This window comes from Eptatretus burgeri, chromosome 13 (assembly GCF_056783735.1).
Source record: "Eptatretus burgeri isolate ZD-2024b chromosome 13, Ebu_testis_v1, whole genome shotgun sequence".
In the NCBI taxonomy this organism is placed as follows: Eukaryota; Metazoa; Chordata; class Myxini; order Myxiniformes; family Myxinidae; genus Eptatretus; species Eptatretus burgeri.
This window is the reverse complement of record NC_140973.1, coordinates 15,433,583-15,458,984: the sequence shown is the minus strand read 5'-3', so window position 1 is coordinate 15,458,984 and position 25,402 is coordinate 15,433,583. Positions and strand designations below refer to the sequence as shown.

General features: G+C 45.1%; 1 protein-coding gene across 4 annotated transcripts in view; it reads left to right on the top strand.

The window, feature by feature from the left end:
• Positions 1 to 25,184, top strand: part of LOC147013912 (S-geranylgeranyl-glutathione receptor P2RY8-like) — a 101,783-nt gene extending 76,599 nt beyond the window's left edge. For all 4 annotated transcript variants that reach the window (XM_085851266.1, XM_085851265.1, XM_085851264.1 and 1 more), the window contains one exon: positions 11,231 to 25,184. In XM_085851266.1, coding sequence (XP_085707392.1) covers positions 11,239 to 12,249 — 1,011 coding nt within the window. In that variant the 5' untranslated portion in view covers positions 11,231 to 11,238 and the 3' untranslated portion in view covers positions 12,250 to 25,184. The remainder of the gene's footprint in view (positions 1 to 11,230) is intronic.
• The last annotated feature ends 218 nt before the right edge of the window (positions 25,185 to 25,402 follow it).

Below are 25,402 nucleotides of genomic sequence, written 5' to 3'. Positions count from 1 at the left end.
TCCGCATACGCTGGCCATAAGTTGTAGGCACGTTATGCGATCGTTGACACGCGTTACTTGTAAGTTACTCATAAGTCGAAACACGTCAAGGTAATGTCTAGCATACCCGAAACTTATTTCTAACCTATGAGTAACGTGCTTTGAACCTATGTGTAACGTATCTCCAATGCATATTGACGTATGTAGACGTATTTGACGTCTTCCGGACGACCACAGAACTTTCTGAACGTGTTTCTAACTTACAGCTACCGTATAATGGCATATTGGCAGCATTTAGGGGAATTGGTATATAAAAATGGGCTTCACAGGATGAACCCATCAGTGTTTCAGACTTCATGATGAGTAGATGTCCATGTCATCCGAGAGATGGAGGATCCGGCAAGGCTGAGATGACAATACCTAATAGCTGTCCTCCAACATCAACATGACCTCATCGATTTGACGCTGTACCAGTTGTGTGCCAATAGAGCCAGGAGAAGAAGAGGTGAACGGAGGAGAAGGAACTGGGTGAGACCATGGATAGGGAGGCGACGGCATTTTGGCATGTATGACCAGCTCATGGTGGAACTCCGTAACGAGGAGTTCTTCGAAGTTTTCTGCGGCATGACGGTGATGTTGACACTTCGATGTCTAGTGAATCGTCGAGTGGCAGCCTATTAATAGGCTACGCCACGTGATCGTCGGCGATACGCTGCCGCGCGCTATGCATAAGTTAGACTATCGTTGGGCATAAGTTGTGAACGCCGACAACACGCTAAGCATTCGTTGGTATAAGTTATGTATAGGTTATCGAAACGTTCTGTGTACGTTCCGAATACGTTATGCATACGTCCAACTCGTTAATATATGTCCAAAACTGAAAAAAACATCAATAGTTCAGCATACGCCAGCGTTTTAGAACAATTTTGATACGTTGCCATACGCTGGCTAAATCGTCAAGGTGTGACAGGGCCTTAAGTTGCTGTCTAGGCATCCTGGCTATATCTCTTTTTCTCTGCAAGGTGTGATCACCTCACCTTCTATAGCAGCTCTCTCGCGAGGACCATCAATCTCCCGGTTGTGCGAGGTAGCACACGTAGGCCTGTCATGTTTGTAAAATCCCACACATAGTCTCCATGGTGACACACGTTGAACAGCCATTGTCGAGTGTGATTAATGATGTGAAAATACAAAGGGGGTGATTACCTATCCCACCGAAGGTGGATGGAGTTTATGTGTTAACCATTGTTTGTGTGTCTGTCTGTGAGCAGAATATCTCAAAGAAGTGTGAACAGATGCAGACAAAACAGACTGGTTGTGTGACAAAGTCGAATTGATTAGATTTTCGTGACAATCCGGATCCGGATCCGGATCCAGATACTATAATTTAAAAAGTGATTCTTCACCATTACATTGAGAGATGGGGCCAAACACGATATATTGTTGTGGTGCCGGGTTCGGGGCAAGGAACGACTGCTAGATGGAGCAGTTGGGCTGTTTCCCGCCGAACACCCAGAATTTAAGGTCGTCACTCCGGATAACTCCAAAGTCGACGGGTTGCTTAATGGACCGTGGATGCCAATATTTCGACCGCGCAGTTAGGGTCTTTTTGTCTGATTCCAATTTACCTAATTAGCCAAGTGGTCTTGCTACCGGGGAAGCCACACCCTCGGCCGGCTTTGTCCGAACCGAGTCACTGTTACCGACTCGGATCCAGCGTAACCGAGCGGGAATTACCAAAGCCGCACCGGTCCAAATAACAATCTATGGCACAATCAGCCGCACTATAACTCAAACCTGAACCATGCTAGGCCAATGAGAGAAAACACAGAAAACGAGCTGGTGCATTTAACAAGAGGGTTTATTCACAATAATCAGGGAGGGAGACACAGAGCAGACTTAATCCGACTAAATTGCAATGTACAATAAGCAAGGCACTTATGCAATTCTACTTATAAGACTGTCCACAGACAGACACACACACCCAAAAAGAAATGGAGCCAACTGGCCTTTATTTGGACCCTCCAGCCACAGAGGATAGGCAAGCTGGGGGTTAGATGTTTGGTCAGGTACCTGGCCGCCTCATGTGGTCTGGCCGACCCGCACTTGTGAGCTCAGAGTCCGTTAAAGGGATCGGGGTCCCCATCTCGAGTGCTCCACACGAACCACAATCCAACGAGCGCACACGAACCACCACGGTGGGACTCAAACTCACAACCAGAATCCAGGGAGCAACCAGGATCCTATGGACGACCAGCGACCAACGAACGATGACGACGACCAGGGAACGAAGACTGGAACCAAGATGACCAAGGAACAACCGAAAAAGGACCCCCACTCGTCTTTGAGTGCCTTGTGATTCTTTTTATCTTCTCCTCCCCCCCCCCCGCCCCCCGTGCAGGGTGGAGGGATCCGTTTCTCTGGTAACTCTCCTCCGGATTGGACGAGGAGTTTCGGGTGTCGTGGTGGCCAGCAGTGATTGGAGGAGGGGCGTGTCGGCGTCTCGGTGCTCCTCCCTTGAGAAAGGCTCTTTTGCCTTCCCCAATGTCGACAGGGGAGACATTCTTTTTTGATGGGGCAGAGTCAGAGTTCCAAGGCGAGGGGGCTCCACCCACATCCGTAGTCAGAAACATGTGTGTTATAGCGCCATGGTGTGAAGTGAAGGTTGGGCGGGTGAAGCGCTTGCTCGCCCGCAGAGTGGGAGGAGGAGTGAAGTGAGGGTTTTGTTGGCGTTAGCAGATTTAAAGATGTAAAAAATCTGACTATAAAAGAAACCCGCAGCACACACATGAAATTAACCCATTAGACATAGGGGGGGGATTCTAACTATCCACATATACTTAACGAGTTAACTGAACTATGGGACTGCTGACTGTCTGTGTGCAAAAGGCTTCCAAATTCGTAACAATATAGCACGATATCTCAAAAACGTATGCACAGATTCACACGAAACTTGGTGGATGAGTTGGTTCGGTGACAAGAACAAGCTGATTAGATTTTGGTTCAGGTCCAGATTCAGATCCGGCTTATCAATGGGAAACAACGCGTAAACTGTTCAGCCTAGCGGAGGTATGCTCTCTGCCGAGTGTCGTTCTAGTTGCATGTGGGACTGTCATCCTGAGTCTGTGATATTGAGTCCTTCCCGACAGGATTTAAAGTTTAGTGCTACCACCACCTCCTGATCACTCATATTTCCACAACTGACCTTTACTACAAGAGCTGCGAACATGTTTCCACCATCCTTCTGCATTTCCTCTCATTGTGCTGTCGTATTGTGTATATGTTTATCGTCCCACTAGTTTCATTCTACCCCATTGTGACTGTTTGTTCATTATCCTTGTTGTTGAACATCTCATTACAATGGAGCTCACATATATAAATTGTTTGGCTTTTTTTTGCTTTAGGGACAAGAGTCTGTGTATGGTTTATTTTTCTTCAACTTTTAGAAGTCACATGACTGGGCTTCAGAGAAGTCCTGCTGTAATTATTGTGAAAGAAAATTAAAATACATGTGAATTAAATATGACATATTGATATCACTAATCCCATATTTATAAAATTATGGCTACCACAATACTACTAATAATAATTATAAAACTATTTACATAAAATTCAATGAAATAAACATTAAAACAAAATATAATACTCCAACGAAACTTGACGACAGACTGATGGACAAAGTTATCGATTTAACAAATATCCTGTTTCCCTGCAAAGTCCATGTCGACACACTGATATTTCTCAGCTCTTCTCGTCCTTTTCACATCCCTACAGAGAAAGGCCACCATCCGTCAGCGATGTAACAATCGAGTGTGAAACGCAAGCTACGCATCCCACTGCCACTGCATACACTTCCAAGGACCAAACCTGTTGTTCACATTCTGCACATCAAGCCTCACAACACAGTTGCTTTCGTTCATGCGTCGCATAAATCCCTTCCTCTTAAGGTCCAGCCACCTCAACCGCATAATGTGGTCTTCTTCCGGTAATTTGATGTTATCAGCAGGTCAGGAAGCAGACTGCTTGCATCTATATCTGATGGGAAAAGATTATTATGGTTGAGTTGAACACTGCATTAAGGAAAGCTTATACCTTCCTTCCACCTTCCAGGTCTCAGATCCACTTGTTTAATTTCATGATGTTTACTTTCTCTGGTTTCTCTCCCTCTTTCACAAAATAAATGTTCCCTGGATGTAACCAACTTATTTCCTGTTCTGCTACAACACAAGCATTCCGAAGGACTTCCCCAAACCATATTATGGTGAAAAGTGTAATTCCCTCGTGCTAATGCCAGAACTGAAAGTGTGCTCAAGCATCCCTCTTGAGCACAATTTAAGGAATACGACATCTGCACACTTTGAAGTGCAGATGTGACATTCCTTAAGTTTCCACACACACATGTTGCCTGGTTACTGCAAAGCACCCAGTCTCCCCATCACAGGTCCAATCACTCACTTACTTATCCTCGTCGTCTTTCATTACCCACAACAAAATCTCAGCGTTTCTTCCTATCCATATATGTACTCATCCGTTTCTTTCATCTCCATCCCATTGAAATCTTTTAGTTCTGATTTTTTTGTAGTGTCCTTCTTGCTTCTTCATTTGAGATGCTTTGTGGCTAGAAAACCTTTTAAAATCCTGCACCCCCCCCCCCTCCTCCCAAACATCTCTGCTGAAATCCTATAACCTTGTTCTCCATCTTTTGGTTTCCTTCCAGCACTCTGCACCAAACAAAATAACTGCACTCTTTATGTTGGAATTTAATATTATGATGTTAGTTGTGGATGAAGAGGTAGTGGTAGCAGTCAACTTTAAATCATGTAGGGAAAAACTCAACATCACAGACTCAGGATGACACTTCCACATGCAACTCGAACGGCCCTCGGGAGAGCGCATACCTCCGCCAGGCTGAACAGTTTACATTTTGTATCCCACTGATAGGCTGGATGAGCGCTGTAAACATATAGAATGACCTAGAACAAATTGCAACAGAAATGCGCTCTTTTTTGCACAGGTTCCAGTTCACATATTGTGAGTAACAGTAAACTCAAAATTGGGTCAGGGGAAATTAATCCATTTAGCATAAATTCAATATGGCAGTTAAAGCAAACTTCTGGCCATCTTATCTCCTAAACGGCTGACTTTAGAGTTTAGACCGTACAAATTTACCATGAACAGATAGGAAAGTGGTCCCAATCAGTCCAAAAAACCATGTCATGAATTGCCAGTGACGTCGCCGTGACGTCATGATCCAACATGGCTGCTAAACTTGGCCTCGAGCTAATGAAATGGCCAGATCTGTCGGAAAGTAGGTTGTATACTCATATCTTGCAGCAATTACAGTGGAATCATCACATTAACCTAATTTTCTTCATTTCTCGCAATCCATGGCAAGTCCGTGCAGCTGACCCCTTTAAACTCGCTGAATGCACTTGAACAGTCTAGTCCATGCTTCCTGCAACTATATCGTTTGGTATCGCACCCTCCTTTGCATTTACATCAGATCACCTTCAAGGGAGCATCAGGTGCGGGTGTCAACTCCCTCATAAGAGTTTCGAATGAACCATTCGTGAATATCCATCCCAAGTCCTCAGCATCCAAACTTTCACCTCTTCCCAACCACATCTGGACCCGAAGACAGAATGACAGCAAGCAGCATCTGATGTGGGAGGGAGTCTTTGAACCTGGACTGGTATTGCAGTTTGCCACCTTTTCGCAAATTTTCTGCAGTGCAATGAGTCCAACGTCTCGTCCAATCGCCCACCATGGAGCGACACGATGGCCGTCTCACCACCCTCTTCAACTCGTGTCGCCGATGCTCCATCACAGAAAATGCGTGCTTGCTCTCGGAAAATAAATTCTGTCTGAATCTTCTTTAATGCTGCACCTTTTCCTGGACCAAACAAGTGTGAAGTTGTGTCGCATCCACACACGGCATGCACAAATGGAAGTAGATGGCATACTTCCAAACACAAACTTTGTCGCAGGACATCAATGTTCCAGCTACGGTATTTTGTGTTCCTTTTTTTTAGGACTTGAAGACAAGTTCTTTTGAATTGTCACGTGCGAGGTGACACAGAAGCACTAATGTATCAGTGTCCTCGCCAATCACATACGTTAAATCTTGCGATGCACAATGTACTGCTGTCTATGCTATCAAAAGATCAGCATCGCCATCAGCTTGTACGGAATAACTGAGTGCATCGATTAAATTTTGCTTGTTGTCCATATTTGCTAGGAACTGGTCTTTTTAAAATTTTCAGCGGCATCCCTGAAATAAATGCCACCTTTGGACCAACTGCTTCTTCGTATCTCCTCAGACGTTCTGCGTCCTTGGTATTGCCTTCGGCAACGTATCCATCGAATACCATGACTGCATTGATGAACCGTTTCTGATAGTTTACCGAGATGTGACAAATATCTTTGAAAGTCAAATCTGTCTTCCATGGCATCCGATGGAGAAATGATCCACCATTGAATGTTTGATACTCTGAGTTGTTTAATAGTGATAGCATTGGATCTATGAGGACTGATCGAAGGGCGTCAACTAGTTGTGGCTTGTTAGCCTCTCTCAGAAGTCTCTCTTTATCGAAAAGTGCTGTAGGGCGACTGAATAATTTGTAATTTAAAATGTCACTGGGATTCTCCAGATCATGGCAGGCAACGGTGATGAGTCAGGTCAGGTCAGGAATGGGAGCATGCGCCGGAGCAGCGCGTCGATGCATCCACTTTCCACCGGTACTCCAGGGGTCTCCGTCTGGCCATCCCCCAGGCAGATGCCTGGCCCGTCCCCATCTCCTTGAGATGTTGATCAACCTGCTGCAACCACGAGGCACGTGGTCGGCCCATTGGCCTCCTCCACTCACAAGGCTCCCTCACTGAGAGAATGGTGATGAGTCTCTGGAATAAAAGCTGTGGATCTAACACCAATTGGTTCGTCATCGAGGCGCAATGTGGTCTTGTATTTCAACATGACTGCTTGGTACTTCTTTGTGAAGAAGAACTCAAATGCATCTTCCCCAATCATTTTCTTTTTTATGGCATTGCCAATCTCGTTGGCTTGGTCCGTATTAACAGCGGAGTTAACATGGGAATAAGCTGCTCCCCAAAAGGAGTTAAAAGTTCCCTACGAGCCAAACCGAAGCAGAAGGCCTATTTAGCATTCATACGTCATTTCTGACGAGGAAAACAGGAAAAGAGCGCTGTAAACACAAGCAAGGCGTACGGACAAGATGGCATTTCTCCTCATGCCTTGCAGGAGTATGCTTCAGAACTTGCACCCGTGCTTGTTTGTCTGTTTCGTTTTTGTTTAAACGAAACAGACAAACTGGAAACATGCCTCACTACAGCCTATTCTAAAGAAGGGTGATCGTTCAAACCCTTCCAACACGTCCTATTGCCCTGTGGTCTACTATTTACAAAGACTTTGAATGTCTTCTCAATTCCCATTTCCTCATGCATCTTGAATCTCACAGTGTTCTATATGACCAGCAATATGGCTTTCGTAAGGCAAGATCGACCAGTGAGATCCTTTCTTACATTCTGAATGTCTGGGCTTCTTCTCTGGGAGACTTTGGGGAATCCTTTGTTGTGGACCTTGATATCTCAAAAGCCTTTGACAGAGTTTGGCATCGGGTTCTGATATCCAAGCTTCCCTCTTTCTTCTTTCCTCCTTCACTCTGCTCTCTCATATCCAGCTTTCTCCCCGACCGCTCTATCTCCGTAATTGTTGATGGTTCAACGTTCCCCCACTTTCCTATCAACAGCAGTGTCCCTCAGGGTTCTGTTCTGTCTCCAACACTCTTCCTTCTTTTTTATCAACGACCTTCTTTCTTCCACAAATAACCAAATACACTCGGATGCTGATGACTCAACATTGCATTCCTCCATGTTTTTCACACCCGTTTCATCTTCCCTCACTCGATCTACATCTCATTTCATCACAGCCACCTCCTTAAATTCGGATTTGGACAAGATCTTCCAGTGGGGCAAATGGAATCAAGTTAAGTTTAATGTTTCATAAACTCAATTTCTTCTCATCTCCCTCTCTCCAAAACTCCTCTCAACTCTCCAATCTCCTTTGAAAGCTCTACAATTACACCACGTGATAAAATAAACCTACTAGGTATCACTCTGACATCAAATTTATCCTGGAATCCACACATTACGCAAATAGCTCAGTCTGCCTCGAAGAAATTAGGAGTCCTGTTCAGATGTCGAAGATTCTTGTCCTCTGAACAGTTGCTCCAACTATATAAAGGATTGATTCATCCTTGTATGGAGTACTGCTCTCACATCTGGGGAGGTTCCAGCTCCACATACTTACTGGACAGAATTGAATCCAAAGTTATTCGACTTATCAACTCCACCAATGTGACCTCAAAACTCGACCCACTCAAATTACTCCGCATAGTCGGCTCTCTTTCTCTCTTCTACAGATATTACTTTGGTTTCTGCTCACAAGAACTTGCTGCTTGTGTACCTCCACCATTAGCAAGACCAAGGAACACTCGACAAGCCACTACATCACATGATTATTGTGTGGCCATTGGCAACTCAAGGGTGGCCCGTTACGATGATTGTTTCTTCCCTTCCATTGCCAAACTCTTGAACTCTTTACCTTCTCATGTCTTCCCAAACACTTATGACCTTCTCCTTTTCAAAAAAGCAGATATTTTTACTTTCTCAAAATATCTGACACCATTCTCTCTTTCCTTACTTTTCTATCAACTCGTACGTGCCCGTAAAAAAAAAAAAGAAAAAAAATTATAAATAATTATTCAAACCGCGAGCAACAAACAACAACCACGCAGGCCGTTTCTTCGCTCTCGCATGCCCGTACGTGCGTGGCCTGGAAGTTCGCATATTATTCGCAGTTACGATTATTCGCAATTTAGTTTTAATACCCAATTATTCAATTAGCGCCAACGGATTTTACCTTTTCACAATGTCGTGGCAAGGAAAAACAAAAAGAGAAGAGAAGAGAGAGAAAAAAAATTTACTTCCTTGTTCGGAGCATACCAGCACTCTGATGTTACCAAAATTTATGCACCGTCTAATATGAAAACGATCATAACTTGGGGCATTGTGTTTATCTATAAATGCGCATAAGAAATCGAGAAATTATTAGAATACACGAAGTCATCATTATCCGGAAGCCCGTACGTTGTAACCCGTAATGGGGAACGCGGCTGAGCTTCCCTTCCCCATCGGCCACACCCACGCAACAACGTGTCTTGTCATTGGTTTGGTAAATAAATGGCCATAACTTGGGAAGCACTTGTCTGATTAATATGAAACCTTAAAAAGGCACATCCTCAGGGCCCCAGCAATATATCCGGCAATTTTCAATTAGATCGGACCAGTGGTTGTCGAGAAACAGCGGTCACAGACACACACACACACACACACACACACACACACACACACACACACACACACACACACACACACACACAGACACACACAGGGATTGCTGGAATTATAGATAGACTAGTACGTGCCCGTAAAAAAAATAATTATAAATAAATATTCAAACCGAGAGCAACAAACAACAACCACACAGGCCGTTTCTTCGCTCTCGCGTGCCCGGACGTACGTGGCCTGGAAGTTCGCATATTATTCGCAGTTATGATTATTCGCAATTTAGTTTTAATACCCAATTATTCAATTAGTGCCAAAGTATTTTACCTTTTCGCAATGTCGTGGCAAGGAAAAACAAACAAAAAAAAACTTGAGCCTGGTGTTGGCGCAGTGGTTAGGGCAGCGGCTTGGGATCCAAAAGGTCCTGAGTTCAAGCCCCGTTGGGCCACTGAATTAATACACCAGGGGGTTGACTCAGCCTGTCATCCTTCCGAGGTCGGCGAAATGAGTACCAGTGTACTGGGCCGGTGTATACCCCGGTTAAAATAGGTGTACCATATCCCTGTGTCGTAAGAGGCGACCAGGGTTGCGTCAGGAAGGGCATCCGGCGTAAAACCTGTGCCAAATCACTATGCGGATCATAAGAATGATCCGCTGTGGCGACCCCTAACGGGAGCAGCCGAAAGAAGAAGAAGAAGAAGTGGCAAGGAAAAACAAAAAGAGAAGAGAAGAGAGAGAAAAAAAATTTACTTCCTTGTTCGGCGCATACCAGCTCACTGATGTTACCGAAATTTATGCACCGTCTAATATAAAAACGATCATAACGCCCACGCCCACGCAACAACGTGTCTTGTCATTGGTTTGGTAAATAAATGGCCATAACTTGGGAAGCACTTGTCTGATTAATATGAAACCTTGAAAAGGCACATCCTCAGGTCCCCAGCAATATATCCGGCAAGTTTCAATTAGATCGGACCGTGGTTGTCGAGAAACAGCGGTCACAGACACACACACACACACACACACACACACACACACACACACACACACACACACACACACACACACACACACACGGATTGCTGGAATTATAGATAGATGCAGTTTTTTTATTTAAGGCTTGGCCTCGATGAGGACTATTTAATTCATGACTGGAGCCTTCAACATAATTTCTTTTTTCTAAAGTCGCATATTAGGGGGTGACGTTAGCACAGACAGCAGGTTAACCACGTTTAATGAATACAAATGCAACACAAATCACTATAAAATCTGTATAAAGCCTAATGGCAATACATATCGATATTCTTTAACAAATCCACTCTACAATACAAGACAACTCCTCATTCATGAATCGACTAACACACGGGCGCAACAGTGCAATGTTGCTTTTTCGGAATTTAGAGATGACATCATACCGATCGCAAAATCATTTGAAATTCCCCAGATAACAGCAGTCCCACTTACAGGCCCCCATTGTGTTTTGCCTGGGGTCTCCTAACCTAATGAGTAATGCCACCACTGTTTATGTTCGAGCTATTCTCCAAACCACAGCCAAGGAAGCTGTTCTATATTTATCCACACTGACATTCCATTGATCTATTCCAACCATTTCTTTCAACAGTTTGGAACCAGCAGATCCATGAATTTTAGGAAGGCAATGGCCATTCGTGCGGTGCAAATCGTGCGTATCGTGAATGAAATTACGTGAAGCTTAGTTTTGCTACAAACTTATACAATAACTTTTGTTTTGTATTTATTTGAGATGAAAACGTGTCGAAATAAAAGTTGTTCGCAAAATTGGCATTGAGTTTATACTTGTATTGTACTTTATCACATGTGGCATCAGAACACATTCTTAAAGTTGATTTCCACTGCATGTCTTCCACAGGTGGCAATATGAACAACTGCATCGAAGTAGACAACAACACGCTGGCTTGGCTGGAAGGGTCCATGTCACAAACACTGCTGCCAGTCCTGTACATCACCGTAATGTGCATCAGCATTCCCAGCAACATCGTGGCACTCTGGGTTGTGGCTTTCAAAACTCAGAAATATCAAACGTCAACCATACTCATGATTAACCTCGCAATTGTCGATCTGCTCTTCCTCGTGACACTTCCATTCTCCATCTCCTACCATTTCGCACAAAACAACTGGAAATACCCAAGAGCCCTCTGCCATATTACAGTAACGGCACGCTTCCTAAATGTTCATTGCTCAACTTTCTTCCTCACCGTCATCTCGTTGGACCGCTTCGCTGCCATTGTGTTCCCAGTGCGCACACTTCTATGGAGGACGTGCTTTTTTAGCAGTGTCATCACTGGTACGGGCTGGGTTCTTATGCTCTTAGCCACTGTGCCATTTCAGATGGCCCAGCTCGTCTTGTGTGTTCATGGTGCAGAGTACGCGAAGGTCTTTTACACCTGCTTTGATGTATTCCGTATTGCTGACGGCAAGTTTTTGCTTAATTACAGCATTTTTCTCATCGTCATAGCATTCTTTCTTCCATTCACCATTATGATGGTGTGTTACATATCAATTCTGCATTCCATTTTGCGCTTGAACACTTGGACCAAATTACGTACACACCAAAAAGCTGCTGTGAAGTTCTCCATCACGATGCTCATTGCACTCACCTTCATCTTAGTTCCCTGCAATATCGTTCTCTTTGCCCATTTAATCCACCTCAAAGTTCATCAAAACAGTCCTCTCTACGGCTACTACAACCTCTGTTTCGCCATCTCAAGCATAAATACTTGCATTGACACGTTTGTCTTTTACTTTGTTTCACCAGTGTTTCGTTTGAAAGTTAATAGTCTATTGTTTTGCTTCCCCAAAGTCCTCGCTAATGATAGTGGTTCACAAAGGCGTACCGGAGATTCTTTCGGAGGAAATCAAGGCAGTTAACTCGATAATTTGTGGCAATGAACACAAATGAAGGCATGAAGGCATGAAGAATTCACGATTCTTCCAAATATAAACAACAGCAACAAGAAGAACAACAAACAATGACAATATTGGAAGACTTTGTAAGAGCTTTTGCACATCACTAACTTGCAGCATGTATAAGTAAAATGTGAACACTGATATAATGTATTTACAAATCTATTACGATAAAACTATAAATGGGGTGATCTGTATTGCATTCCCATCTGAACTTCTGATCCATAGGACTGGGTAACACAAGTTCAAATTCCAACACTGAATATATTAATAAATGTCAGTGAGTGTGTGTGTGTGTGTGTGTGTGTGTGTGTGTGTGTGTGTGTGTGTGTGTGTGTGTGTGTGTGTGTGTCAGTGTGTCTCCTCCATAACTCCAAAACCATGAAACTCACGGGCCCCAAACTTTGCGTGCATCCTAAGAGAACGCCAAGGAAGTGCATGACGGAAAATTAGGTGTTTGGGTTAATTCAAACACCCCTTTTGAAGATAATTAACGGCCTAATTTAATTATGCCTTATCAAGGTGTTAGCCCTCTGTCAGCTTGTTGGGGTCTTAATTTCACCATTTTGTTCGGCCGACTCAACAATGCCTTCATTTAGAATACCCTGTAATGTCACTTTCCTCACTCATATCATTGAATTCCTCATCTTCATACCAATGGATTGCTTATAAATGCATGGAGATGCCAATGTTGTGGCTTTATTTGGTTTTCTCATATGCCATAAGCTCTAGAATCTCTTAACCTGAATCAAATTTCAAAATTTAAACTGCGGAAATGAACTTAGCAGCAGTTCTCATTGCAAAAAAGTGTTCCTTTGTCCAATTCGGACATTGTTTGACATTCCAGGCATCTCTGAGTGGTGAATTATAACCGATTGCTAATCACTCGCCAAGCCAGCCGTTCCTTATCAACCGTTTTGTTGGAGCGTTTGCTTGAGTGCTTAAGCCACTAGGCGAATGCTCTGCAAGCTGCTTGGTTTGTCGTCTCAAAGCCATGGAGATACATAGCAAAAGTACCCGTACTGTCAATCTGAACACATCAATCGACGTGTTGGGCACTATAGTGCTGTGTTGTGCCTTGGGCGGTGCCTCTCCCACTAAAAATGTGCATTTTTTTATTTTTAGACAATATCGCTTTGTTTAACCTATTTGTGCAATCTCCTTTCATTGTCCATACGTCACTTCAACATCGATACATATATAAAAACAAGAATGGCACGAGATAGAGCGCATACCTCCTCCACTAGTCCTTAGGCTATTTTTCAGGAGAGGCTTAAAATGAGTTTTCGTGGCCAAGTCTGGCATATTAGGTTTCTTGATCTCATTTGGAAGGTTTATATAGTAGAAAAAAATATTAGACCGGGGAACCTTCTCAAAAAGTGTCCAAACTATGAGAAAAATGGCATTTTCCAAAATGGCCGCCATGAATTTTCACGAAATCAATTTTTAAGTTATCTCAACTTCTAAAATTCGTAGAAATAAAATTTCGTTATCTAAACTTAGGTTTTTGGGGTCAAGGAATCCAATTACATACATTTCAACTTCCTATATTCATTTCTTTTTGTCAAATAAGTCAAAATGGAGGCATTTAAATGCCAAATACCATTTCATAATGGATATTCTGGGATAGTGATACAATGCTGTTTGTATTCATTTTCCTATTGCCATTAAGTTCCAGATTGGCATATTCCATATTGTATAAATGCTGTTACCATCACTGATTGTTTTCTTGAATGTTTTATGTAAATATGACAAAGACTAATTCAACAAAAAGTATTTATTATACATTACAGACAAATAACTCGCAATCATATATACAGTGGGAAGAACAAGTATTTGATACACTGCCGATTTTGCAGGTTTTCCCACTAACAAAGCACGTAGAGGTCTGTAATTTTTATCATAGGTACACTTCAACTGTGAAAGACGGAATCGAAAACAAAAAACCTGAAAATCACATTGTATGATTTTTAAATAATTAATTTGCATTTTATTGCATGAAATAAATATTTGATCACCTTCCAACCAGTAAGAATTCCGGCTCTCACAGACCTGTTAGTTTTGTCTTTAAGAAGCCCTCCCATTCTCCACTCATTACCTGTATTAACTGCACCTGTTTGAACTTATCTGCATAAAACACAGCTGTCCACACTCAATCAATCAGACTCCAACCTCTCCACAATGGGCAAGACCAGAGAGCTGTCTCAGGACATCAGGGACAAAATTGTAGACTTGCACAAGGCTGGGATGGGCTACAGGACAATAAGCAAGCAACTTGGTGAGAAGGCAACAACTGTTGGTGCAATTATTAGAAAATGGAAGAAGTTCAAGATAACAGTCAATCTCCCTCGGTCTGGGGCTCCATGCAAGATCTCACCTCGTGGAGCCTCAATGATCATGAGAAAGGTGAGGGATCAGCCCAGAACTACACGGCAGAATCTGGTGAATGACCTGAATAGAGCTGGGACCACGGTATCAAAGAAAACCATAAGTAACACACTACGCCGTCATGGATTAAAATCCTGCAGCGCATGCAAGGTCCCTCTGCCCAAGCCAGCGCATGTCCAGGCCTGTCTGAAGTTTGCCAATGACCATCTGGATGATCCAGAGGAGGAATGGAAGAAGGTCATGTGGTCTGATGAGACCAAAATAGAGCTTTTTGGTTTAAACGCCACTCGCCGTGTTTGGAGGAAGAAGAAGGATGAGTACAACCCAAAGAACACCATCCCAACCGTGAAGCATGGAGGTGGAAACATCATTCTTTGGGGATGCTTTTCTGCAAAGGGGACAGGGCGATTGCACCGTTTTGAGGGGAGGATGGATGGGGCCATGTATCGCGAGATCTTGGCCAACAACCTCCTTCCCTTAACAAGAGCATTGAAGATGAGGCGTGGCTGGGTCTTCCAGCATGACAACGACCCGAAACACACAGCCAGGGCAACTAAGGAGTGGCTCCGTAAGAAGCATCTCAAGGTCCTGGAGTGGCCTAGCCATTCTCCAGACCTGAACCCAATAGAAAATCTTTGGAGGGAGCTGAAAGTCTGTGTTGCCCAGCGACAGCCCCGAAACCTGAAGGATCTGGAGAAGATCTGTATGGAGGAGTGGGCCAAAATCCCTGCTGCAGTCTGTGCAAACCTGGTTAAGAACTATAGGAAACGTCTGATCTCTGTAATTGCAAACAAAGCTTTCTGTACCAAATATTAAGTTCTGTTTTTCTGATGTATCAAATACTTATTTCATGCAATAACATGCAAATTAATTATTTAAAAATCATACAATGTGATTTTCAGGATTTTTGTTTTAAATTCCGTCTTTCACAGTTGAAGTGTACCGATGATAAAAATTACAGACCTCCACGTGCTTTGTATGTGGGAAAACCTGCAAAATCGGCAGTGTATCAAATACTTGTTCTCCCCACTGTACACTAGCCCACCGACAGGTAATCATACAAAATCATCTGTGTACCGGAACATGCACTCATTTAGTGTAAGTGTTCTGTAGTACATATACATGCATTCTTCCAATGTCTAAATAATACATTAATTCAATGTCATTGTCGTCACTTGTGGCAACATCTTCTGTGTTGCAGCAGTCGTCGCTACACATGCATACTACCATACACGCACGTCCCTGTTGTCTACATCGACATATCTTCGTGCTGCACGGAGTGGAAGATTTGCAAGAACACTTGATGAGATCCAGCACTTTACTAGGTGTACGTGGTTGGGACATCCAAACAATGGATATGTCGCCTCTATGTACAGCCCAACCGTGGCCATGCGGGGAAGGGGCTTCCATTTCTCTTTCCAGGCTTCTCTTCCAGATAGCAGTCTGATAGTTCGCTCGGCGGATATGCATAATTGCGCTGACATGGCATGGAGGGAGCTTGGTGATATCTGTTGTGTGTCTATTCCATTTTTCACTGCGTACATCGTTTGTGTTGCTACGATGCGATGAATGGTACAGGTGACATATCGCCTTCTCTGTCTGCTTCAGTGTTTCATCATCTGGATCAAAGTTCTCTCCAAGTGTCTCCATAGCCTGGCAGAATTCGTCATTTCCTTCCAGAAGGTTCAGTGATGATTTCTTTCCATGTCCAGCAAATCTACTTGTGGCATCACATCCACTGAATGCATGCATTCCAGGTAGACCAGCACATACATCAGGACCTAGATTTTCAGCAATACTCGTCACATTGATGTACGACCACGCCTTGTTCTTCTGTACTCTGAAGAGCAGTGGTAGTTGTTCTTTGGAACAGAGGAAAACCGACAGCGCCAAGACATCTGTATCAGGTGACCTGATCAGGATTGGTGTATCGCTCTCGAAGCTGGCATGTTTCGCATGCAGGAAAAGACGGGTGTCGGCCTCTTCATGGTCACACGTGAGGTCATCTTGTGGCACGCTAGCATTACATCCTGAATCACGTCTGGCTAAGCGGACGCATGTCTTGCGCGATGTAACGTACACTGTTCTGTTAGCTAGCAGTGTAACAAATTCACCATCTCCATCATCTGTCCACGTCTTCAGCAGGAACGTGAGGAGCTCCTCCTGGTAGGGTCCACATCGTAGAGCATTCTTATACTGCTTGGGGACTGGTTGATTCCCAGGCTTGATGCTGTAGTGGAGTACACCTACGACGTCATCTCTCCGTGCATGCTCGGCATGCTTTATGGAGACCAATGTATATGTATCCACAACCCAGTGAACAATGGCTGCATTCCCTGTTCCTTTAAGCAGCAACTTGAAAACCTGCAGTGCCAGATGATCGTACGTGTTCTTTGGATCCAATGCCTGCAGTACAGCCATAGCGTCTACTATGTGTGTTGTGTTGGGTGGCAGAGGGAGTGGTACAGTTTCTGCTTCATCTCTCAGTATGTGCAGTAAATCTGCTTTTACTGCACTTAGCTTGGCACCGTCTGGGTCTGCCAGAGATCTGGGAACACTCGTCAGTTCATATGACAACAATTCGTCACGGTTCACTTTACCTCTCTGTCCACAATCATACAGCTGTGCGAAGACGGCTGTTGTTTCTTGGTGACAATCTTTCTTTGTGACTTCCTTGGTTTTCTGAGTGAATGATGCAAATGTTCTCAGTTTTATCTTAGGCAGAGGATTGTGGAAGTCTACATCACCATCTGGGTTAAGTCGACCATTAGCAAATGTATGAACGTCCTTCAGTCCCACTTGTCCTGCAGTCAGGAGATCCGTCTCGATTCCAGGTGTTGCATGTTTTCCCGAGGCAACATGGGTGATCACCTCCTGGTGAGTGAAGGTGTCTACTATATTTTTAACAGTTGCCATCACCTTTTGTACGACCTCTTCATCATGCTTGACTCGAGCTGTTGAGCCATCTTTGTGCGTCTCAACTCCAGCTCTACTCATACCACTCAAATCCTGACTACATCGGTAGAACTGTGCCTTGTCAGCCGCAGTCCATATCCATTGGTTGATGCTCTCGTGACGTAGGGTCTTTCCTATCGAACCTCCACTGTTGATCTTTGTGTCTCTGTTGATCGTAACTTCTATCGTCTGGTCATGGGCGATTCTGCTGAATGCATTGCCTTCTTTGCGCTGAACTGCAAAGTTTCCAGCTAGGAATTCTTCGTAGGCATCTGGATGTGTTTCTGGCAGGCATTTCATCTGCAGTATGTACACTGGCAGGTAGCGGCTGTAGTTAGTGCGGTCATAGGCTACCATCCACGGCAACATTTCTTGCAGGCATTCCAGGTGCACAAGCCAGTTGCCTGTCCTGGTTGAACGAAGGAAGCACAGGAGAAGTCCGACCATGTCAATGAACTCGGACCAGAACTGGGCATTTGGACCACATGACTCTGTGAAGCGATCAAATTCTTCCTTCAGATTGGAGAAATCTGCCGATGAAATCAGATCCTCAACTGATACTAGTGACAGTTCTGCCCGGAACTGTGACACCGACAACTGAAGTTCAGGGGATTCTGGTAAATCCTCGTCATTCCGCCACCTCAAATAGGCCTCCCATCGAAGACGCCACATAGCTTCATACACTGTCTTCAATGCTTTGATGCCTCGATTGTAGTGTCGACCACTCAGCACTTGATCAACGCTGCCTTCAACAACAACGCCAGATTCTACAAGGATATCACGTAGTCCAGCACTTCCACAGCGACAGACAATGACATCCATGTGTTTCAGACCGGTATGGAATGCTCCGAGTCGTAGAACTATCCGGTGAAGGTCATCTTTCAGGTGTGGATTGCTGCTTACCTCTACTGCTCTGACATACACAGCCTGGTCAACGGTCACAATCACAGACGGTTGTCCGTCCCCAGTAGATGTCTCATACATGTAGTCCACTGTGTCAACCACATCCATGGCATTAGAGAGGCATGTCAGAACAGTGGCCAGGTCATTGGGCGACTCATTGATGACCGGCATGTACCCAACATTGTGAGGTAGACAAACATCATCACTGCTCTGTAACATCTGGTTGGTGAGGCTCCAGCCAGGTACTACCTTTTAACAGGAAGAAACACAGGAAATCTACATATATGGTATGCTATATTATACAATGGACATAACGAGTGTACATTATTAAGACGATATTATTGAGGACTTTGTTTCAAACTTGAAATGTATGATCTAGTTACATACCTTATGATGTGTCTCGTCAGGGGTCGACAAGTCTGGTTGAAGACGTGCTAACAGCCATGCCATATCCAAGTCATGTGTCCCGTCAAGCGACATGGTGGCAGTTGTAACAATGGTAGCTGCATCAACAACACGGTGTGGCCCACATCGGGGTGCACATGGGTAATCAAGTAGGGCCCTCTCAACAAATGGTAAGGACCTTGGTTTTTTCATGTGTGTAGGCCTCTCAACCCCTGTGCTATTTTAACCTTGGCTCTTCGGTTCAGACTTGGCCGTGAGAACTCTGGCTTGCAAGATGATTCTGTTGGAACAATGAGTTGTGCCGTGACCGGACGGTGTCTCTTCACTGAAGTCATTGTTGTCAAATACAAAAGACACTGGAGCATTTTTTTTACAATATTCGCAGGTAGTTTCTCTTCTCCATCATGCTGACGAAGTTCACCAATCGCTGTTTCGATCTCCTGCAGCTTACTCGAAGGAACTGTGTGGCCATAGCCATTGAGCATAGTTCCAAGGTCTGTTCTTCCAGTGACTCTGCGGATTACCATTGCGAGAGCCACATGTTTTGGAGTTGGCACACGGCCGTTCCTAGCATCATACAGAATGTCCTGGCATATGGACATGACTTTCGTCTCATGGGTTTCATCAACATCAGTGTACTCTTCTGTATATTCGCCACGACCGGACAAGATCCAGGATATCATATTAAAGAGTACAGGTGGCGTCATGGACTTTGCTTTGGCACGTGTACAGTCGTCTGGTGTTTGTGGCCATTCTGTTTTCGCCACATTCTTTAGTTCACGATGAATTTGCAAATCTAGCATGAAGGCATCGTGCATGTGTGTTGGGACATCACTTGTTGATCAAGTGATTTCCTTCTCGAATTGTTCTTCTTGTAACACCGTTGTCACTGCTCGGAAATCCTGCAGTAATTTTCCGACATCAAGCCCAGAATTGAAGAGAAGTTGTGGCGCATTCTTCTGGGGCTGGCTATGGAAAACCAGTTGGTCTCTGAAGTGCTTCACTAGCTTTTCCTTAAGGTGTTTGATCAAGTTTGGATGTTGATCTGAATCAACTTGGTGTTTATTGAGAGATGCAGCGTACAAACTGCGCACTGTACCCATGTCCCACACGACCACATCTTCAACTACATTCTTCTGTATCAAAGAAACAATGTCATGAAATGCTTCAGTAGCTTCACCAGAACCACTTGTCATCGAATTCGTCACTTGACTCCTGACAACTTTGATGTACTTGTTATAACAGGAGTCATGTTTTAGAACATCACCAGCAATCGCATCATCGCCACCACGCGCACCACCACCTAACTGATACAGAATCCGCGTGTCTCCTTTTGTCTGGGCAGCTTCTCTCAACTTCTCTACTGTAGTCTGAAGTGTGAATGGTTTTGCTGGGTGTAGTTTGCGACGATCTTGTGTGTCTTTCACGAATTGTTGTTGACAAATAATGCATTTATCTAAGTCTGTATGGGGTGCAGAAGAGCGTGTGAGTCTTTTTTGCGGCGAGCATCCTTGGCCATCATCTGTGGTAGTCGCATCGGAAGCTCTTTTCCTTTCGACTATCAAAATCCCCTTGTCTAATGTGTCGGACTTGTAGCAATGCTGGTGACGGATGATACTGCATACTTCGTCTGGTAATGGATGAGTTCCTTCAATGTACGGACGTAGTTGATCATACACATGGTCTTTTCGTCGCTTTGCAGAATCACATAGTTTTGTCCAGGCTCCTTCTGTGAATGTTTGTTCCTTCCCTGGTGCAGAACTGCACCCATGCCAGACACACTCATCCCATCTTATGTTCGCCATACCTGCAAATATATAAATAGTACATAAAATATAATATATTTACACACTATCTTTGAAAATTGCTTTGGATCGACATATGTGTCGCAAAATATGCGTGTTTGGCACTAAAATGGTGGCCATTTTGATTTTTTTTTTCATAAACAAATGAGCAAATGTACTTAATTGGATTCCTTGACAGCAAAAACCTAAGTTCAGATACCTAAATTTTATTTCTAGCAGGTTTAGAAGTTGAGATAATTTGAAAATGAATTTCGTGAAAATTGATGGTGGCCATTTTGGAAAATGCCATTTTTCTCATAGTTTGGACACTTTTTGAGAAGGATCAGGTCAGGTCAGGTATGGGAGCATGTGCCAGAACAGCGCGTCGCTGCGTCCACTTTGCGCCGGTACTCCAGGGCCTCCGTCTGGCCATCCCCCAGGCAGATGCCAGGCCCATCCCCATCTCCTTGAGATGATGGTCGACCTGCTGCAACCACGAGGCACGAGGTTGGCCCACTGGCCTCCTCCACTCATGAGACTCCCTCGCTGAGAGAATCTGGTGAGCAGGATCAGCATCAGGAAAACGAGCCACATGTCCATACAGCCGCAACTGACGCTCACGGACGATGCAGGTAACAAATCTCATCCGAGTCTCTCTCAGCAACCGCTCGTTGGACACAAAATCCGACTAGCGATAGCCAACGATTCTCCGAAGAGACCTGGTACCAAAGGAATTAAGTCTCCGTCTCAGATCCTTGGTCAGAGTCCAAGTCTCGCATCCATAGAGCAAGACTGGAAGTACCAAGGACCTGAAGACTCGGACTTTCGTCCTCCCGCACAGGTACTGGCAGCGCCACACCCCATGATCCAGTGAATCCATGACTCCCCAGGCCCGACCCAGATGTCTATTGACCTCTGACTCACAGCCAGCAAAGACATGAATATCACTGCCAAGGTAAGTGAATCTCTCCACGACCTCAACATCCTCACCACAAACAGACACAGACAGGATAGCAGCATCCAAGATGTCACCGAAAGCCTGGATCTTAGTTTTGACCCAAGAAACCCGTAATCCCAGTGGCTCCGACTTCTCATTCAGCACCTCGAGGGCCCCCAGAAGGATATCTAAAGTCTCCGCAAAGATGACTGCATCATCTGCAAAATCAAGGTCCGAGATCTTGACATTCCCAAACGATGCACCGCAGCTTGATCTCTCCGACATCCTCCCTAAAATCCAGTCCATACAAGTGCTGAAAAATGTGGGGGCCAGTACACACCCCTGACGAACTCCAGTAACAACTGGAAATAAATCGGAGATGTTACCACCACACTTCGCAGCACTCTCAGTACCAGAGTGGAGTTCAGACATCAGATCGATCAGTTTTGGTGGCACCCCACGAAGACCAAGAATCCTCCAGATGACATCCCGATTCACTGAATCTAACGCTTTACAGAGATCAACATAGGCTGCAAGTAGCCCCTGCCGAAACTCTCGTCTGCGTTCGGTGAGGACACGAAGTGCAAGGATACGGTCAATCGTTGACCTCTTTGGTGTAAAGCCTGACTGCTCTGGACGCTGGTGCTCAAGCAGATGGTGGCGAACCCTATCGAGAATTATCCGAGCAAAGACCTTGCCCGGCACTGAGAGCAGTGTCACCCCTCGGTAGTTGTTGCAGTCTTGGCGATCACCCTTCCCTTTCCAGAGAGGAGCAACAAGGCCTCTCTTCCAATCAGTTGGGATGATGCCTGTGTTCCAGGCAGAGCACAAAACTGCATGCAACGACACGAGTGCAGCATTTCCACCAGCCTTGAGAAGTTCGGCATGGATGCCACAGATCCCTGGAGCTTTGCCCCGTTTCAACTGGTTCACCGCAGCCCGTGTTTCCACAAGCGAAGGTGGACCACAGTTGATTCGAGGGTCAGCAACAGGGATTGTAACACCCTTGACGTCCAACTCGACAGCTGGGGGATCAGCCTGGTACAACCGCTCAAAGTAACCGGCCCAGCGGGCCTTCACTTCAGACTCCTCTGTCAAGAGCCTACCACTCTCTGCTCGAACTGCAGTGCTCCGAGGGATGGGCTTGGATGAACGCAATGCGCAAATTCCCCTGTAAGCGGGACGAGAATCACCTGTCCACAGGTGATGCTCTACCCCCTCACAGATTCCTCGCACATAGGCCTCCTTGTCCACCCTCAGTGCACGTACAGTTTTACGCCTCAGCTCCCCGAACAGCTCAGCTCTGCCATTCAGCCTGGCCCTGCGACTCTGGTCAATTGTATCCAGTGTCCCTTGAGAGACAAAATTCTTCTTTGCCCTGCGGTGAGTTCCAAGACATCCACCGGCAACATCAAGGACGGTGGTCTTGAAGGCGCTCCACAACTCTTCAGGACCCCCCAAAGCACCCAGACCCCCCAAGTGTCCACTCAGCCTGTTCGCAAACTCCTCAGCTACTCTCTCATCCCTGAGCTTGCCAACATCCAGCTGAGGCTGGGATGGTACCATTCTCCAGGATTTAAGGTGCAGCTTTAGAGTTGCTACAACAAGCCTGTGGTCAGTATTGAGGAACTGAGCACTCCGGTAGACCCTGCAGTTCTGGATCATCCTCCAACGACCATCAATGAGGACATGGTCAATCTCCTTTGCCACACCGCCATCGTTGGAATACCAAGTCCAGCGATGAGCATGTGGGCGCTGAAACCATAAACCACCCACCCGAAGTCCATGACTTCTTGCAAAGTCAAGGAACTTAGTGCTTTTCTGGTTCATAGTTCCTCACCCATGGGGACCAACACACACCTCATAACCATCCCTATCAGTTCCAGTCGATGCATTAAAATCCCCCAAGACTAGAAGTGTATCTCGTCTGGGGCACTGATCAACCACAGACTCGAGTGTGGCGTAGAATGCATCCTTCACGGTGAGATCACTCGCCTCAGTCGGAGCATAAACAGAGACCAGGGAAATGACACCTAACGAGTGACGAATCCTTAATCTCATAATACGCTCGTTGACCGGTGTTACCTCAATTATCATTGGGGTCAGCTTATTGGACACAGCTACAGCAACTCCTTGGGTATGGTAACCAGCAGAGCGACCAGACCAATAGTAGGTGTAACCACCCACCATTATCTCGGCGCAATCCGGTCTCCGAACCTCAGAGAGCTGCAATTCCGATGTCCAAACGCTTGAGCTCAGATGATAACAGAGACAGGTGATCATCCTCTCTTAGGGATAGGACATTCCAGGCACCCACCCGAAGGGACCGCCTCAGGTTAACCCAAGGAGACCGCCGTCTGGTGGACGACACCTCAGTACCACTCCGACACACTCTCCCGCAATCTGACCCAGGGATGTTACCCCGTGGTTTCCCTCCTATCATCAAAGATTGGGGGTCCCGAAGGCTTTGCCCCAATCCCGTCATCCGGTGAGCTGCCCTGCGAAGGGAAGCTGCACAGGAGGTACTCCCACGGACTGGGTTTTCAGATTTTTTTGCGTTTTTGCGTTTTGCGGAATGAAGGGTTTTACGGTGGCCGGAGTGCAAATCCTGCCACCAACCTCCTAATAAGAAGTAACCCAACTGCAGGAGGACGTCTGCAGACACAGTTGGGCACTAGATATGGATGGCCGTTGGCTCACAAGGAGCTCCTCGGCCCTTTGACAGGTTTTATTTTTTATCCTGCTGGGTGTCCATATCCAAACACCCTCCTCACCAGAAAACCTGGTGGGGGAGACGGTTTAGTCGCCGACAACCCGACCATGGAACAGGTTAGTACAGGTTTACATGGTACATGTAGCAGGTCACAGATCTAACCTGACCTGACATCGGTTCCCCGGTCTAATATTTTTTGTACTGTACAAACCTACAAAATATGACCAAGAAACATAATATGCCAGACTTGGGGACAATTTTTTTTTTCAGAATAGCCTAAGGACTACACATAATTCCTGATCCACGAGAACATATCGGGCCCAATACATGTTTGAAATATCATGCTATACAGTACTATATCGTTTTGGCCCGATCTCTCAATGGTGAACAATCACTTTAAAAAGTAAATAATTCTCATAAATCAAATGAATTCTTCCTTGCCATACACCTCACCTGTCCACCAAGTTTCGTCCGAATCCGTCCACAAATTTTTGAGATATCGCGCCATCTATCATTTTTGGCCCGATCTCTCAATGGTGAAGAATCACTTCAAAAATGAAAGTATTCGGATCCGGATTATAGTACTCTACACGGAACTTCATGATGCCGGAGTGGGGCATGCAGTAAATCGTATTTTCAGTCCTGTCACTTCTTCTGGTCTTTCTCCTGTGGTGTGCCTGTGGGCCCGTTAAGGCTTATTTCCTGCTTGTATGAAACCTGAGGCGTGCACTTCGAAGTGCAAATACAGTTGTATAAAATGTTTTTGTGTTCCCTGTTCTCCCCTCCCCTTTTAATAAATACACACATTAATGAACTGGGTCTCCTTTGCGTTTCTCGAGTTAGCATGACCGATAAACCGTTCGGTTTTATAAGTCCTATAAAGGATGGTTTTGGCAGGATGTTTAGTATCCAAGTTTAAAACCTTGCCCCATCCAGTGCAACAAATCACCATAAGTTTCCATTTTCAATGGCTAGTTGAGGAGGAGGAATCTAGCACGTCACTTAATCGACCTTGGACGAACCAAATTTGGC